The sequence below is a fragment of the Hyalella azteca genome, unplaced genomic scaffold (assembly GCF_000764305.2).
Source record: "Hyalella azteca isolate HAZT.00-mixed unplaced genomic scaffold, Hazt_2.0.2 contig6663, whole genome shotgun sequence".
Classification (NCBI taxonomy): Eukaryota; Metazoa; Arthropoda; class Malacostraca; order Amphipoda; family Hyalellidae; genus Hyalella; species Hyalella azteca.
This window is the reverse complement of record NW_025936817.1, coordinates 9,156-25,945: the sequence shown is the minus strand read 5'-3', so window position 1 is coordinate 25,945 and position 16,790 is coordinate 9,156. Positions and strand designations below refer to the sequence as shown.

The window sequence follows — 16,790 nt, the reverse complement described above, 5'->3', positions numbered from 1 at the left end:
AGCTTAGCCCGATGAAAACGTTATTTTAAAGTCGTGGTTTTAAATCAACCTGGTAATCCAAAAATTTTGAGTTAAACTCAGTCTCCAGTTTCAGAATAAATTGTGCGAGATAGTTTCTTCACCAACCATTTTTATACGGGACTTATTTAAAGACGTTGAATTTCGGTTGGAAAGTGAGCAAATTTTCAATTGAATAACTCCATTGAAAGAAACCTGAGGTGCGATGATCCGGCAGTTGATGTTAAAAAGTCTACTGTTTGCGTTCAATTATTTCTGTCGTATCCCGGATTTCCGACGTATTTTGTCGAAGAAAGCGTACAAGGAAACTCGGGTGCGTCAGCTATGAATACAAAGCGTTCTGCATGTAACATGCAACATAGTTCATGGGAGCGATTAATTCGTGGCACTTCCTTCGCTGACCAATCTTCCTCCTCATAAAAAGCCAAGCCAATGGAAATGAGTTAGTTTACTACACACTCATTCAACTGAGTTGTCCTATACTGTCTCTTATACACATCTAGATGTGTATAAGAGACAGACTGTGATTGGTTGGTAGGATTGTGATGTCATCCACTGCAGACTGTGATTGGTTGGTAGGATTGTGATGTCATCCACTCCAGACTGTGATTGGTTGAGTGATGGTCTTTCCAATATGCTACGTGTTAAGGTTAATTTAATATCCCTCTAGAAGTCTGCACTGTGTGAGAATATAATAGTACTAGCTCAGGTACGACTGACCGTCATAAATAACATGGTTTATTTGTGGATACATTAGGTTTATTCGAATAAATTAGTACAGTTTAAACTAGCCTATTACCTTCCCCGCTTGTCATCAATAACAATGCACAGGCAAAGACCTTTCGTTAGGCATCCATGTCTCTGCTATTTTCGTGAAGTCATCATGCCCTGCAGAGCCTGCAGGAGCGAGCGGGGGCTAACCCTAACAAAATTTAGAGTCGCCTCAGCTTCTGGTAATCCAAATCAGAAGCAGACGCGTCTGTAAACTTTCACTGGGAATGTAACGGCTGACCTGCAGAGGCGGGGACGATGGCTCGACGGGTTCAGGAGTGTCCCAGCGTTCGAAGTCCGGGTACTCCGCCCTCAGCTCTTCGTCTAACAAAGGGTCTCTGTACTCGCTCTCTGGCTCCACTTTACGGCGCTTACGACCGCGAGAACACTGGTGTGTGGTGGATGTCTTCTTTAGGTGGAAGGCATACAAGCGCTCTTGTTCTGCACACAGTAACCAAATGCTCACATTAGGCCTATCATAATTATTATAATGGAAAATGAGAAGAACCTGTAACCAAAGAGTGTACGCTTATTAAACTTAAACTTTATTCTATCACCATATAGAAACCTGCACGAACGAAGTTTGCGTTTCATAAAAATTAGTAAATAATAATTTCTTAGTTTTAAATAAGGCCTTTCCTTAGTGTTCTGGATACTAAGCGTCGTAAGCAATATTAAGCTATCTTGCGCGGTCCTTTACAGTCCGAGGTAGGCATTCGTCATCTTTAAGCGGACCGCGGCATGAGATTTCTTGGACACGTCCATGCATAAAGAGGCGGTTGAGCCCCGAGTAGATGAGACGTGGCCAAGTATGGCTCAGACTTAGTTAGAGCGTCTTTACTACTCGACTCGGTCTCTGCACGCGTTACAGCTTCACCAGCCTCAAATAGCATAGCGCTGTGCACCAATGTTTATGTCTGCCCTGGTGCACGGCGTGCAAATTCCTCCCCCCCCCCCAAAAAAAAAAACAACGTTCGTTGCAATTTGACCTTATTAAGTAAGATAAATGAACAAGTAGATTAACTCTTGTATCAAGCTCTTCAATAGCACCTATAGATGTTACTAGAAACAGTTGTGAGATAATAACGGGTACGTAGATACAGAGAAACTAGTATATTTGTTGCAGGTAGCAGTAGCGTGAGGCACAAGGCAATGAGATTTTTTTTATGAACAAAATTTTTCCGTAATTGCCGGTATGAACAAGTGCTAATGCTTAGGTAGTTTCAGAACTACGTACTGCAAAACGAGCTCAAAACTTTGCAAGCGCTTTGCTCTTAGTCCATCATGTACACATGCATGTACTGTATATATGTCTGGAATAGTTTATCACCAACTTAAAAGATCTCGATGGCCCAATATTGTGACATCGAATATTTTTAGCACCTACAAGTGGGAGGAGAGCATTGTAGCAGTCATCAGAGAACCACTCAGATGAAACGTTTCTTACAGAGTGCGTCGGTCAACTAATAAAACGACAAAATATGTTTGTTTGGAATAACTTCCCAAAAGTGAGACCCGTAGTCACATGCTAGGATTCCTTTTTGGTGCTCTTAGGAATAATGCTTTGGGAAATGTGAGACCTTACAGGACTAATGTCAAGGAATCACGCAAGAGAAAAGTATGCTAAAACAGAGAAACATTTGTTAGTATACTCCATGAGTACTGAATGACCTAGAAATGAAATTCTATTCCTTAAAAATGAACCTGCCTCAAATAAGAAGCTTATGGGAATCAATATTTTAAACAACTCTTGAAATTGCAGTTAGCACTCACCAGCATTATTGAGCTCAAAAAACTCCTGAGGGGAGCAGGAGTGGAGCACAGTGCGCAGTTCCTTGAATTTGTTGGTGCAGATGTAGGCGTCGAACAAGCCAGGCGTCTCTTGTTCCTGTCGTCAACAAGCCATGCCACGTCAGGTACATAAGAACGACGAGTAAAAGCAATAATGTTAGAGTATCGACGAGATCAGTCATAGTACGAACGCAGTAAAAATCAATGCAGGAACAGCTAGATATATCAGTGGGCCAGAGTAGAATCGATTGAGACGCAGCTCTAAAATTAATCCCGAAAACCACGTATGGGTATAACGAACAAAGCGCACCTACATTGGCGCACCTACATTGGCGCACCTACATTGGCGCACCTACATTGCAACAATTATAAAAGCGCACTTACATTACAACCTATTATTTTGTTGTGTTGTGGGTTATGAGTTAAAGGTTAATTTCCAGAAAAAGTCCTAAGAAACAGTTCATTCATGTATTAACCTTGTCATACCCGTTTAGCTCCTTGTCAGTTCATCACCAGCCCTGTACTTGTAAACAATAAACTTGCCTCGCACCGTACTCCAACCTCTCCCTAGCCTATGAGTTTCAGTCAACTTTATTCCAGTATTGCCAGCTCACTCTTTACAAATTAAGGTCAATAGCTGCGTCAGTTTTCGGCAGCCATTAGCCAATCAACCCACCACGGATGCAAATGTTTCTCATTAAGGAAGCAATATTGAGTACTACTCCCAAAATCCCAATTTACCGAAACCGATAATCTGAGTTGCTTCTGTGAAATTCTGCTTGCCAATCAGTATAACTTGACACGATCTAATGGCGATATTAGTTCCCTGACAGAAGCTGAATACACACACGCGGCCCATGTATTGAAGTGGACGAGTAAATGAAATTATATTCAGAGAGCATTAAAAGGAATTCCTGAGCATAGCACGGCTGGAAATAACAGCGGAAACTGTCTGCAATACCAAATTCTATATTCTATAGATGAAATAAAAAGGAATCATCTATCATACCAATAAACTCATTGTCACTAAGGCCCAGAAACACGATGCAAGAATAGGCTCACGAGGAAGGCGTCAAGTCTGTCACAAGCGAAGTCCTGGAGGCAGTCTAGGGGCAGGACTGCCTGAGGCTGCAGGCCCGGGGGCGGCTGGACGAGGCGCACGGTGACGGAGGAGGCGTCCGAGGCGGTCACGTACGCGGGCCACCACACCCGCTGCTCGGCAGGACGGTCGCCTGCGTCAGGAGACAAGCCCGCCCACACCAGGCGGTGCACTGGGTAGCGACAAGTGCTCGAAGCTGTGGGCAAACGATGAGAAAGTTAGGACAACGTTGAATTAAATATAAAGATCTACACGGTATCCAGGCGACATTGCATTCAATGGAAAAGTTAGCGAGGTGCTTACAGTACGAGGAAAAATTGTAAATTGTTTGAGTTTCCTATTCTCTTGCCTTTGGATTGTCCCTACGTTGCATATGACAAGACAGAGAAGTTTTAAGACCTACTAGCAGAATAGATCATTTCGGCGCTGCTATCTACATATGTTAACAGTAAGATAATACCGATAGAAAAATCAAGCGGAGTCCAGTTGACCATTTTATACGATTTAAAAAGTTATCAAAAAAATAAGCGCCTGCATCTTCATACACATAGTGTATTACACTACAGCATTGACAGAAAGTTTGCTGTGGAAACAAACAAAAGATGCCCTATTAATATCTATTATTTATTTAGATATTCCCTATTGAGCCTCGATAAATGAAAAAAATCACATCTGGTCACAATTTTGCATCAAGTCACTTCTCCGATTACGGATGAAACGCAAAATGAAAATAGAAGCAGAAAGCGGTAATCTTTTCATTGTGTAATATTTACAAAGAATACTTGCACCTAAATATAAGATTTGAGTAGAATTAGTAAATCTCAATGTAATGTCTTTACCCAGAATGCCATCATATTACCGCTGAAATAAGTTTTTCAACAGTTTGTTCACAAACGGGACTCGGGGGTTGGCCGAGTTTGTATGCAAAAACACTCACCTGCCGCAAGCTCCTCAAGATCAGGCAGGTCTTCGTCCTCGGTCTCGTCTTCAGAGGAGTCGAGGTTGTTGAGGTTGCCAAGCTTGTCCCCGTCCTTCGCAGGAGCTGGACAACCCATTGGGGGACTCGAGAGCAGGCGAATAGGAGACACGCAAGATCCACCTGAAGGCTCATCAGCTTCTCTCAAAGTACATAATTTGTTGTTATCAAGCGAGGAATTTCTTGCTGCTAGATCGTCTTTATCAGCACGATATTCTGTAGCAAACTCGACAAGAGAAGCAGAGTCAGTTTCTGGTTGTGAAGGACGTGGCCAATTGGAAGGATTTTCACCGTCACTGCACTGCCCGTGCAAAATATCTTCTGAACTCGTTGCTGTTAGTTGGCTGCTATCAGAATATGTCTGGTAATTGGAGTACTTGGCACATAAGTCCTGAGATAAAACTGCCAGTGAAGGTACATTTCTGGCATCGAAGTATTGAGGAGGTTCAGATGAACCCAGAACATCATCACGCAGAACGCACCCAAGAAGTGGAATAGAAGCTGGGGCTCCACTTGCTGACTCCTCTTGGAGTAAAGTCATTCCAGGTGTTGCCGGTGAAGTGCACAATCTATTATGATGAGATTGAGCATCAGAATCCAGTTGACCGGAAATAATTGAATCCGGTATAGGGTGCGGCAGTTCCAAACATCGGTCAGAATTAATAGACACCGCAGGTCGTATGGACATCGGAGCAGCTTTTTCCCTAGACAACGAAGAGGCAGGCATCTCACTTGAGGCAGAATTGATATCTACAGCAGAAAATTCATGTTCTAAACCAGAGAATGCATCGCTGGTAGTTGCTCCCAAATTGGACTGTAAGAGAAAACTATCGGGCGAGTCACTGTTTGGAACAGAGTTGTTGGCATCCTCACCCAGACAGGGACTCTCTTTTCCTTTACTTTTCTCGCGGTTATTCATGGACGTGGGCAAGATATCAGTTTGTGCAAGATCCCCATCGTAACTAATACTGTTCCGCTCAACTGCGAAATGCCCTTCGTTAGAAGCGCTCTCGAGCGGTTGTAGATTTTTGATAGAAGCTGAAGAAGCAGAATTTGCAGATGAGCGTAAAGGCTGATCCTTGACGAATTGAAGAAAACTATTGCGAGTTACGGTTATGATTTTTCCACTGGAAGAATTGCTATTTCTGGATGTGACAATGGACATGGGGGCACTCGCTGGTTGTGGACCCGCGAGCAATGGAGGAGGGGCTGAAGACGGAGGTACAGGATCAGCTGCATCGAGCGGGGCGAAGGTCGGTAAGGCGTCGGTGCTCGAACCGTCCAACAGCGTCACGGCTTCGGCCCGGAGTGGAAAATGAAGAGGTGCCGGAGGAGAAGGTGAAGCATACAAGGCAGTGGTATTGAGGGCCTCAGTATTAGGAGAGGCGTTCGGGTGAGTGGTATTGAGAGCCTCACTGTTAGGAGAGGCGTTCGGGTGAGTGGTATTGAGGGCCTCACTGTTAGGAGAGGCGTTCGGGTGAGCGGTATTGAGGGCCTCACTGTTAGGAGAGGCGTTCGGGTGAGCGGTATTGAGGGCCTCACTGTTAGGAGAGGCGTTCGGGTGAGCGGTATTGAGGGCCTCACTGTTAGGAGAGGCGTTCGGGTGAGCGGTATTGAGGGCCTCACTGTTAGGAGAGGCGTTCGGGTGAGCGGTATTGAGGGCCTCACTGNGTATCACTGACGGGAGCAGAAGTCACATGACTGGTGTCATAAGTATCACTGACGGGAGCAGAAGTCACATGACTGGTGTCATAAGTATCACTAACAGGAGCGGTAGGCAGACGACTGGCGTAACAAGAGTCACTAACAGGAGCGGTAGGCAGACGACTGGCGTAACAAGAATCACTGACGGGAGCAGAAGTCAGACGACTGGTGTTGACAACATCACAGACTTGTGTCGTAACGCCGCTAGTCTCGCTAACAGCGCCCACGTCACACCGTCTGAAATGCAGAAAACACTGTCAGAATCCGTCGTCAGGACTCAGCTCCCATGTCAGTATGGGTAATGAAAAAGTACTTCATAAAATACGTGCTTTACTGCAAATTTTCTACAAACGATATAATAAACTAAAACGTCCCTGGCATTATATTAAAGTAAGTGAAATAACTCAAACCAGAAGTAATTTCGGTAATTTAACTTTTTACATGAATAGTTCAAACTAAAATTACCTGAATGCTTACTTTAGACTAAAATAACCTCCAACAACATAGCAAAGTAGAAGAAAACAAACAGTAATCCTGCTTTTTTGAAAAAAATGACTACGTTATCCATGATTGCGACGATAAGAAAGCTCATCCCAAGATGAAATCCATAAAAGTTAGAAGTTCCTAGGAGACAAACACACACGTGATATTAATGTTCCTGTAAACACTAACAAAAAATCCCAACTTCAAATGACAGAGGCTAAGATCTTCCTTCATTCAGATGAAGAAAAGGACATCAAATGACAGTAACGCTGCGCTTCAGCGTGAATTACCTTGGCAATACCGAGGTGGTCGCCGCATATTTCTGAGACGCAGCTCCTACAGAAGTGCCCGCACCAGCCTCCTCTGCACCGACCTCTACTGCAGCACCAGAACAAACGCGTCAGCACAATACAGGCATGAGCACAATACAGGCATGAGCACAATACAGGCATGAGCACAATGCAGGCATGAGCACAATACAGGCATGAGCACAACACAGGCATGAGCACAATACAGGCATGAGCACAAACAGACTTAAACAAGCAAAACCCGAACAATCTCCCATTCCAAGTCACCAAGTGAACGGCAATGCAAGTACTTCAACGTAAAATAATATTTACCTGACAATTACGACAGCACATGTCTCAAATAAACACATAATAATGAAAGTACTGCAAGAATTACAAATATTAGAACAGCATATCCGTGAACAATTGATTCTTTCACTAGAAACGTAAACTACATTAATGTAGATCTAAAAAAAACTATACCAAATTCTCAGGGAAAAAGTACATTGTTGCATCAGCTCTATTCATGTTGAGAGTCTCTATAACTTCAGACCTATTGAGTGCATCTCAACAAGTTAAGGAATGCTCAGGTTATTCATAAGCAAACAAAAGCTTTGCTCACGGGACACTGGAGCCATCGGTGCTTCTATGTCCGTAAATTAAATAAAATGCACTCTATTCCGTTACTTCCATAAAAGTTGAAAAGAATTCTCTAGAAACCCTAGCCCAGGTTGTTGGCTGCAAGACAGTTTTTTGCTAAATCACAAGTTACAGAGTTAAAATGTCAAATAATAGAATAACGAAACTAGTAGTTTAAAGTAAGTCCTCGCTTATTTGACGACACCTCCTGCACATAGTAGCCAACTTTAAGTGCGAATCACAAAAAAAATTAACAGAAAACATTATCCTGCATAGAACAAAAATTAGAGAAGGTGTTTGTATCAAGATTGGAGTGTTGACTGAGAGGCACTTCACTAGAATAAAGATTCTATACGGCATTAGAACGGCGGATACAACGATCGGCTCCTACGTCACTTAGAAAACGCATTTTATGCCATTATATTCGAAACAGTTGTTTCATAAAAAGAAATACAATATAGGTGGCGAAAATAAGCTTGTTAGGGTTCTGGATAATATTTTTCATGAATATATTGAACCGATAGATTTATTAATAATGATTCAATTGCTAGATGAAACTGCTGAGCTTGTGAGATGTTAATGTCTGATGGAATTCACCAACAAACAGAACGTTAAAGGAGGAACCTAAGAAACACAGAGACTTGATTCTCATTTCTACAAAAATATCAATAGAATGGAAATAATAATTCACAAAATAGAAAGAATATGCAATCAATGCCGTCAACATATTAGTGCGGCAAGGCTCGTGGTAAGTTGAGCAAAATAACAACAATTCGTCCAACGCCTCCGATCACAATGAAAAAAGTATATCATATCAACATCAGTCTTGTACGGACCCACGCTAGACCTTGAGAAAGTTCTCTCACAAATCTTGCCAATAAACTTCGCGGCAGCATGCCTTCATAAATTCCATACAACAGTAAAATTAATTTTCATTACAAATTCACACATGGTCAATAGTGAAGTGTTCAAAAAGCCAGGAGAAACATTTTAAAGTGCAAGTTAAGTTTTGTAAATGGCAGAGCATTAGATTATAGGCCAAGAGATACTAAATTGCATGTACAAGCATTCAGCAAGATAAATGCGGAATACATTCGCATGTAGCTGATAGTAATATATGTGATGGACACGGAGAAGGAGAGGCAATGGAGAAGCAATTGAACGCAGTACAAAGCAAGATTCCAGCAGCAAGAATCGTTTATCTTTTGCTAATCCAGACGGGAACATCCACTCCAAATGCATCCAAATGGCGCAAATTTGACGCAATTTCAACTAAAACTTTAATATGTCATTTCATGACAAAGTCAACGTTTTGATAAATTCTGAGTTAAACCAAAAAGTTAATAAATTAAAAATTTGTAAATAACAAGACGTTCTAATTCAAACCAAACTGGATCATCATCTAAATGATTGACAGATGTTTGTCATAACATGATAGTCAAGGAGCGCCTAGGTAACGTTTCTTAAAAAAGTAAACAGATGCAGTCACCAATAACTTCCTTCAAAAACAAATGGGAGGAAAATGTCATCCATGTATTGTTCTAGGACAGAGCACTAGTAAGGCTGCGGCAATAGAAGAATTCAACGTACTCCCTTATAAACCAAGAAAAAAAACAATGGAAAATGTCTACCCGAGCTTGAAATTTTTCGAACATCACACAAAGAGTGCAGTCTAAAGCTGGGCTAGGATGCTCGAGTATGCCTCTGATCAGAGCAGCTGATGCTGCTGCTTCTTCAAGGCTGCTTATTGTAAGCGGATGTCTCGTGCGCCGCGCTGCCGCTGCTTGAAACTTCCTCTTTGTGTTCTGCGGGCAGGGGACGCGTCGACTCGGCGCTGCTGATGCTGCCTGCAGGCTGGCCAGACGACACTTCACAAGCCGATGACTCAGCGCAGCTGAGGCTGTCTTGAGGCAACGAGGCGTTGGCAGTTGTATCCACAGCTGAGGTGGAGGGAATGATGACGGTCTCCTGACCTGAGTAGTCAATGTGGAGCATCAGGTTGGTCAGGTCAACGTTAGGTTCCAAGTAGGCCGGGTCAATGTACAAGGTTCGGGAAGTGCCGTCCTCCATACTGGCTTCAACAGCCACTAGGTTACTGCTGTGATTGCGATCTGTCAGTGCCGGCATGGGTACATTGTTACCTTGAGCGTCAACCGCCACTAACATGAACGCTGGGCCACTGTTTGATGGAGAAGATGACAAAGATGAAGAACGACCAGTCTCCTGTGTGTCACCATCTTCATCTTCATCACCCGCCTCCATTGTGTCGTCTTGATTGCTCTGTTCAGGACTTGCAGAATTCGAATGTGAAGACACTGAGTCAATCACATGCGAATTTGGACGAACAATTGCAATATGAGGTTCATTGGCAGCAGATTTTTCGTCGGGTAACTTACCGTTGGTGATGGTCGACGAAACAACTCCGTTAGAATCATCAGTGGCTTCACAGAGGCTTTTGATGTCACTTTCCTTGGGTTCATCATTCTCCTCGCCGTCGGAATCTTTGTCATAATACTTTTCCCAGTCACTTGCGTCACTATCAGAGTCGTTATTGACGAAACTGTGCTCATTGTGCATAGAGGTACTGATGGAACCAGAACTCTGAGAATCAGCCAAAAGTGCATCAAAAGCAGAGTTGAGCTCTTCTGCTGCGCGCATGGGGCGGCGCTGCGCGAGGTCTGCAGGAGGCCGACGGTACATAGCACCACTTTCATCCTCGCTCTCCAACACCTCATCACTTGACTCACCCTCGTGGTTGCCCTCACCTGCACCTCCAGACTCTCCAGCTGCCTCATCCTCGTCGTCCCAGTCAAGCAGCAGCTGCTTGGAATCAACTGATGCAGCGGCGCCTGCACCAGCATGGCCGTTCACCTTTGAATGGTCTACTGCAATGCCATCAATTGCTTTGCCTTCTACCTTTTTAGATTTCGACTTGGGTTTTCTTCTCTTTCTTCCAGGCATCCGTATTCCTCTGTCATAGTCTATGACAGTTTTTAGATGCCCTTTGTTATGCCAAATAATAACACCGAGCCTGCTGCATGTGAAGTCACACAAGTTACACTTGAAATGATTGCAAGACTTCTGCAAATCTTCTTTCATATTTTTGACATGAGGTTGCTCCATTATGACTACTTTGTGCTCGAGTTTCATGACTCTTTGACTCAGTGCGCCAGTAGAGTTCTTTTTGTAATGCACAGCCTCGCTTATGTCCGAGTCTCCTATGCGTTCCTCCTTCTTTTTCTTGGGTTTAGGAGGACCAAATCCGAGGTTACTGTAGTCGATCCTGCGTTTGTTCGAGTCTTCTTCTATGCGCGTGAAGACGTCAGCCCCGCCGCCAGTGAGCTGTTCTGCCTTCAGCACGTCCTGCTCAAACTTCTTGAAGAGTTCCTCCTTGCTCTTCATACTGCGTAAATCTGCAAGAAAATAAACCCTGAATTACAGTTATCAAACTCAAGTAAATGTGATTAATTAGGATACACGATAAATCTTACCTTTTGTATCACTAACGCCTAGAGGTAGAGGCATCTAATAATGAAAATTATTCCTTATAGACCTAGATTCATCAAAGGGATTGTAATCCTTTCAGGTGCTAGTTCGGCACGGTTGGTTGGTAAAAATTATGTAAATTGTGTTATATGGGGAAATAAGATTATGTTCTGTAAAATTAATTTAGATTACTATCTACCGATTTCTTTTTATAGGCAACTGAGTGTACATTAGAAACAGTGAGGCCGTAACGACCAGAATATTAGAATAAACTGAGATACTCCAGAACACAAAGCCTACAGTGAGGAACACTCGCTGTAGATTTATAGAGGCTTACAGTGAAAAAAAAGTTACAAAAGAAAGTGTATTGGTCACTGGAAAAAAAAAACAAAAAACAGATGATTGGTGATTGATAGTGACCTCATAACAAATCAGGAGGTGTGGTGTGACTTTTGGGCAGACATTTTGAGTCACTATAGATGGTTTACTTGACTGCAAAATAGTTAACTTAGCTACTCAATTGGTCTACCACAGATTGCCAATGCTTAACTATAATTCCATATTCAACGCCACAAATACACTTAATCAGTAGGATATAAGCAATATTAGCCAAATTTCACATTTCTCAATAAATATGAAGTATACCTTGAAGTATATATATGAAGAATATATGAAGTATGGAGTATACTGTATATGAAGTATTTATTGAATTATATACCTCAATAAATATGAAGTATACCCATATGCATGGGTAGATATGTGCTCAGGCAAGACTACTCACACTATCAACCAGCCACTGCATACTTGTATTTGCGATATACATCCATGCCGGCCATACATACATAGATCCATAACCAGGTTCATGAATGCATCAAAATTACAATGATCCTCTTAAAGAGATGTTAAAATAAACATATATTATTTATTAAGGCATAAAAATGTATTCACTCCAAATGTGAACAAGTGAGTCTAGAAACAAGACCCAATATACAAAACAACTCAGTGAAAAAGTTAATCAAAAGCATTAAGTAAGTAAGTAAGTTACTGAGTACAGTAATTAAGTACTACTGAGTTACAGTTAAAGCTGAGTTAGTTATAAGCATGATTTTTATTCAGCAATAAAAACCTCAGTGTAGGGGCAGGAACTTTATCAAACAAAGAGAAAGTAAAACCAGTCAATAATTTCTTTTGCATTAATATAATTATCCAGTTATACAAAATTTCATTTAATCTGCCACTCTACCAGCTTAAGAGCAACACAACACAAGCACCACTTACACTTAGACCCATTTATGTTAGACAAAGTTTTTGTTAGATGCAAAATAAAAGCTAATCATAAATTGTGCAATCACAAATCAAAGCACATGATTACACAAACTAAGCAAATCACGGATTGAACATTTGCTCACAATTTGAATCCGTTTCCAAAGAATGAAACATGTGACGTGATCAACAACAGCAGATAATTACAGGGTGCGTCAATTTCATAGTGAATAAATAAAATATTAAAATTCAACAGTAAGTTATTTTTATACATAAGAAAAAACATGTGGGTCCAGCATAGCTTCTATAAAGATATATTAAAATTTTCCACTCATGTTTTGAGCAGGCAAGAAATTAAGATCAATGTGTCTGGAAAGAGTAGAATCAAGAAGAAGGATAGAGAGCTAGATGGCTAGGCACAAGGACCAAAGAAGACATCATTTCTCATAGGTACTGACATTGTCCATATGAGTAGTATAAGGATTATACAACAAAAGTAGCAAATATTTTTGAGAATCAACTCTCTGTGAAGAAAGTTGGAAGATTAGTAGTAGCTTTATAGACAGAATCAAATAAAGAACTAATGTTTATGTATGGCAGCCAGGCAGCCATCAGCTGCTGAAGAAGAGAGTTGGCTAAGCAATGTTAATCAAGATATTTCAGCAAGATGGCTTGCTGAGATGGAAAACAATCAAATGAATCATGCCTCGGAAGTGCAAGAATCCTAGCCTGTCTAAGCAAAGAAACTAGAGCAGCTGAGATGGTAGTTAGAAGTACACCTGCCATATTCAAGTAATTATATCTCTAGTAATATAAACATGACTGAAAAATTTCATGTTAGGTCACTCATTTCAGAGGGTCCTGCAGGAAAATATTCCGGAATCAAGCACCAATTAAAGTCATCTCTTGTCATCTCACCAATTAAAGTCATCTTTGCAAGTCATCTCTTGACAGGCTCCATCATAGCTCAAAAATTCAAATAGAATAGGATACTCCCCTAGGAGCCTAGGATCTTCTTATCTGGAATGCATCATAGCAAGAACACAATTTCTGAACACAATATTGAATAGCATGAACACAATATTCAAAATGCTTCTCAAATTACATTTAGGCTGAGCAGCAAAAAGAGAGAAGACTAGCATGGTAAAGGGCAGAAGTAGAATTTCCAGATAAGGAAAACAATAGTAAGAAAACTTGCTGAAGTTTGGTGATAAGCTCAGAAAAAGTCATAAACAGATGGATGTTCAACCAGCTATATAAAAGCATTTATGGAATAATTTCATATCATGCATCAAAGGGGCATATCAAATAACAAATCAATACCTAAATAGCTGAACAGGCTAGATTGACAACACAAACAATCGAAAACATTACTGTTTTTGGCAGCGTAGTCGGAGTGCAACATTCTCTTGGCATGGAAACCTGTAACAATATAAAGAAACTCAAAGCAAAGATGGCAGAAAACCCAATAAAAACCATTAGGAAAGCAATTATTACATAACTTATCAAAAAATCAATGCCAAATTTAAACCTTGTTAAAAAAAGTAAGGGCTTAATTAGAACCCAGATAGACGTCAACATACATGAATAATTTGTTAGGTCTTGGACTGGATCAAACTAGAAGCTTTACTAGTCTACAGTAATTCACAAACAAATAACTAGCTTGCATGGAACATAATTAAGATATCAGGCAACAACATGCAGGAAATAACAGCCTTTAAGCTGATTCAACTATCATTAGGAACTGACATAATAAACAAGTTGGAGAAAAAGTCAATAAATAAGCAAGCAGGCATCAATATTAGACACAACTCTAGGTCTAAGCAAATGACAAGAAAAATGAACATCAAAGGCTTCCATGGATACATCAAAATGCAACATTATACATCACCTCTCTAGTATTGAAATAAGGTTTACTTTTATCAAGAAATGAATGACCTAACAAAACGTGTGAGTGAAGATTTTTCATGATTTATTTATTTTATTATTGAAAATGTAGTGATTTTAACTTGGAGAAAATACATGTCAATACAATGGGAGTTGCCGTTTAAATTGTAATTGCCATGATTTGTCAAACAAGTTATGTCTTGAGATTGACAAATAGAAAGTCAGAACTGCAAGAAGGATTTTAAAAGTGCTACAATTACAACATAATAATTTTTAGAATTTAGGCTTTTGAAAACTTGAAAATTGTTATGGGAGAAATAAAAGAATGTTTTAACAAGTCTAAGCTAGCTTTTGTTATATTTACTGCATCCAAATACTTTTCCAATTGAAGCTTGGTATTTTTGTGTTAATTGTTAGCCAAGAGAGCACACATGCAGCCTGTAGAGCACAGCCTCTGTGTTGAGAGATGTAAAATCCAAGCAGCTTTTCAGCAAGTTAACTTACTCAGAGTAATTTGAAAATAAAAATAATTAATTTTCTGAATTTGAACTGCAAGTGGTAACCACTTAATACTTAATTTAATAAAAAACATTGCCGTTAGTACGAATAAATATAATAATTAAGGAAGTAGAAAAAACCCCTCACCAAGACTCATTAAAATAGAAATTGATCAAGTACAGGTTGTATTTTGATAAATACAACAAACAATTCTGCAACTTACTGAGGCCCTTTTTGATGAATTCATTCTTGCGGTCACAGTTGTATGGGTAGACATGCTCGGGCTTGTGGATGTCCACACTGCAAGAAGAAACTAATGTCTCAAGGAAAATGAAGGGCAATAAACTTCAATTGATACATTTACACACACGACTAAATATATATATATATAATCACAAGAAAGTGAATTTGGAATTGAATTAAAAAAATTATATGGCTATCTTATGACACTACCTACCATCCCTACCACCTACCATTCATTGTTCAGAAATTGGGACCAAAAAAACTATTCTGCCTGATGTAGTAGTATATAATTGAACTCAAATCAATGTTAGGTAGAAGCAATTTGAACATTATAAATCTATCATAAAAAACATGTAAAAACAAATAAATTATATATACATCAAAGTAATAGCAAAGCACATGGTTGACATTTTACAGTTGAACTTTAATTCTTAAACTTTTTAATGATGGATGTATGTATATTCATTTTGTAACAAAGAATTTTCATGGAATGTACTTTGATTCAGTTCAGGCCAACATTTTTGAAAAACAAAGCATCAAGACTTAGAAATAACTAATATTAAGTTTTGATATTTAATCATTTGCATGTCACTCCATTAACATCTAAGTAAGAGAAATAAAAATGTATTTATACAAACATTAGGTCTGGTCAAATAAATTTCTGTTCAAAAGAGCAAATAAATAGCATAAATTTGCCATTCATGAACAAAAAAGCATTGCATAATAAGTTAAAATGATCATAATCTCACTCACAATTCATTTTCATCAAAGAATTTGACGACAGCCAGTGGAGTTCTCTTGAGGTCTCCAAGGAAGTCTTGAGGACAGAGATGGAGAGCCACAACAGTACCAGGCCACCAAGACTGGCCAAGTCTCACCCACACCACAGTTCCGTCGCTGTATAGAGAGTTGCTTGCCGAGGGTTCTTCAATCAGCTTGTTGCCATTTGAGCAATTGAGAATCACACTTCCATTGGTGTTTTTACTTTCATCTTCATCAGTGATGAGAGATTTTTCATTACATGATATACTCTGTGAGTTGTCTAAATTCTTACTATTGACATTACTGTCATCAGGCTTTGAGAGGTGCTCATCAGCCACCTCCATTTTAGGTCTAGAAGATAATATTTGTTTTAGACGAGACAATGATGAAAATCCTGAGCTTTTTCTTCCAAATTGAATAAATATAAGAATCAAGCACTTAATTTTTTCTAGTAACATCAATAGTTTCATAAGCTTGTTTTAAATGGAATTCAACCAACTCATGCTTAGTTTAACTTAATGCTAGCAAATGTAAACCAAGATTTCCTACATTTATTACCATGACTCTCTGGGCATTAAATAAATCCACTAAAAATCAGTGAGGGAAATTCTCTGGTAATTTATGTTTCATTTCTAAAAATGACGTGCCCATGTTACTCAATTTGATTATGAAATAATAAACAATTTTTAACTGTGAATCATCTAATTTCATGAGTTTCTAAAAAAGTAGCCATGCACAATGGGTTGGGCATAGTAGAAGATAGAGATGCAATGCACTCTGGACTTCATTACTTATTTGTGAAAAAAATTTACTGTTTGAACAATTTTCTGAGTATTTTGTATTTAATGTAGGTTTGATTTAAAAGAGTAATTATCATTAACAA

The 16,790-nt window shown here is 39.9% G+C and overlaps 2 protein-coding genes across 4 annotated transcripts; both read right to left on the bottom strand.

Annotated features, from left to right (window-relative positions):
* Positions 1-954: 954 nt before the first annotated feature.
* LOC108674392 lies at positions 955-6,927 on the bottom strand. The gene is made up of 6 exons (XM_047880953.1): positions 6,887-6,927; positions 6,460-6,596; positions 4,617-6,332; positions 3,643-3,875; positions 2,563-2,677; positions 955-1,230 (listed from the first exon to the last, which is right to left on the bottom strand). Exons 1-6 carry the CDS (start codon positions 6,925-6,927, stop codon positions 962-964), a joined length of 2,511 nt encoding a protein of 836 aa, XP_047736909.1. The 3' UTR covers positions 955-961.
* On the bottom strand, positions 6,673-16,284 carry LOC108674399. 3 transcript variants are annotated; one of them, XM_047880951.1, is made up of 5 exons: positions 15,899-16,284; positions 15,126-15,202; positions 13,892-13,939; positions 10,165-11,181; positions 6,673-7,220 (listed from the first exon to the last, which is right to left on the bottom strand). In XM_047880951.1, the coding sequence occupies exons 1-5, from the start codon at positions 16,249-16,251 to the stop codon at positions 7,129-7,131; spliced, it is 1,587 nt and encodes a 528-aa protein (XP_047736907.1). In that variant the 5' UTR covers positions 16,252-16,284; the 3' UTR covers positions 6,673-7,128. The 3 variants fall into 3 exon arrangements, with proteins under 3 accessions (XP_047736907.1, XP_018017826.1, XP_018017827.1); XM_018162337.2 differs by lacking the exon at positions 6,673-7,220 and having other exon boundaries at positions 7,485-11,181; XM_018162338.2 differs by lacking the exons at positions 6,673-7,220; positions 13,892-13,939 and having other exon boundaries at positions 7,485-11,181.
* Positions 16,285-16,790: the final 506 nt, after the last annotated feature.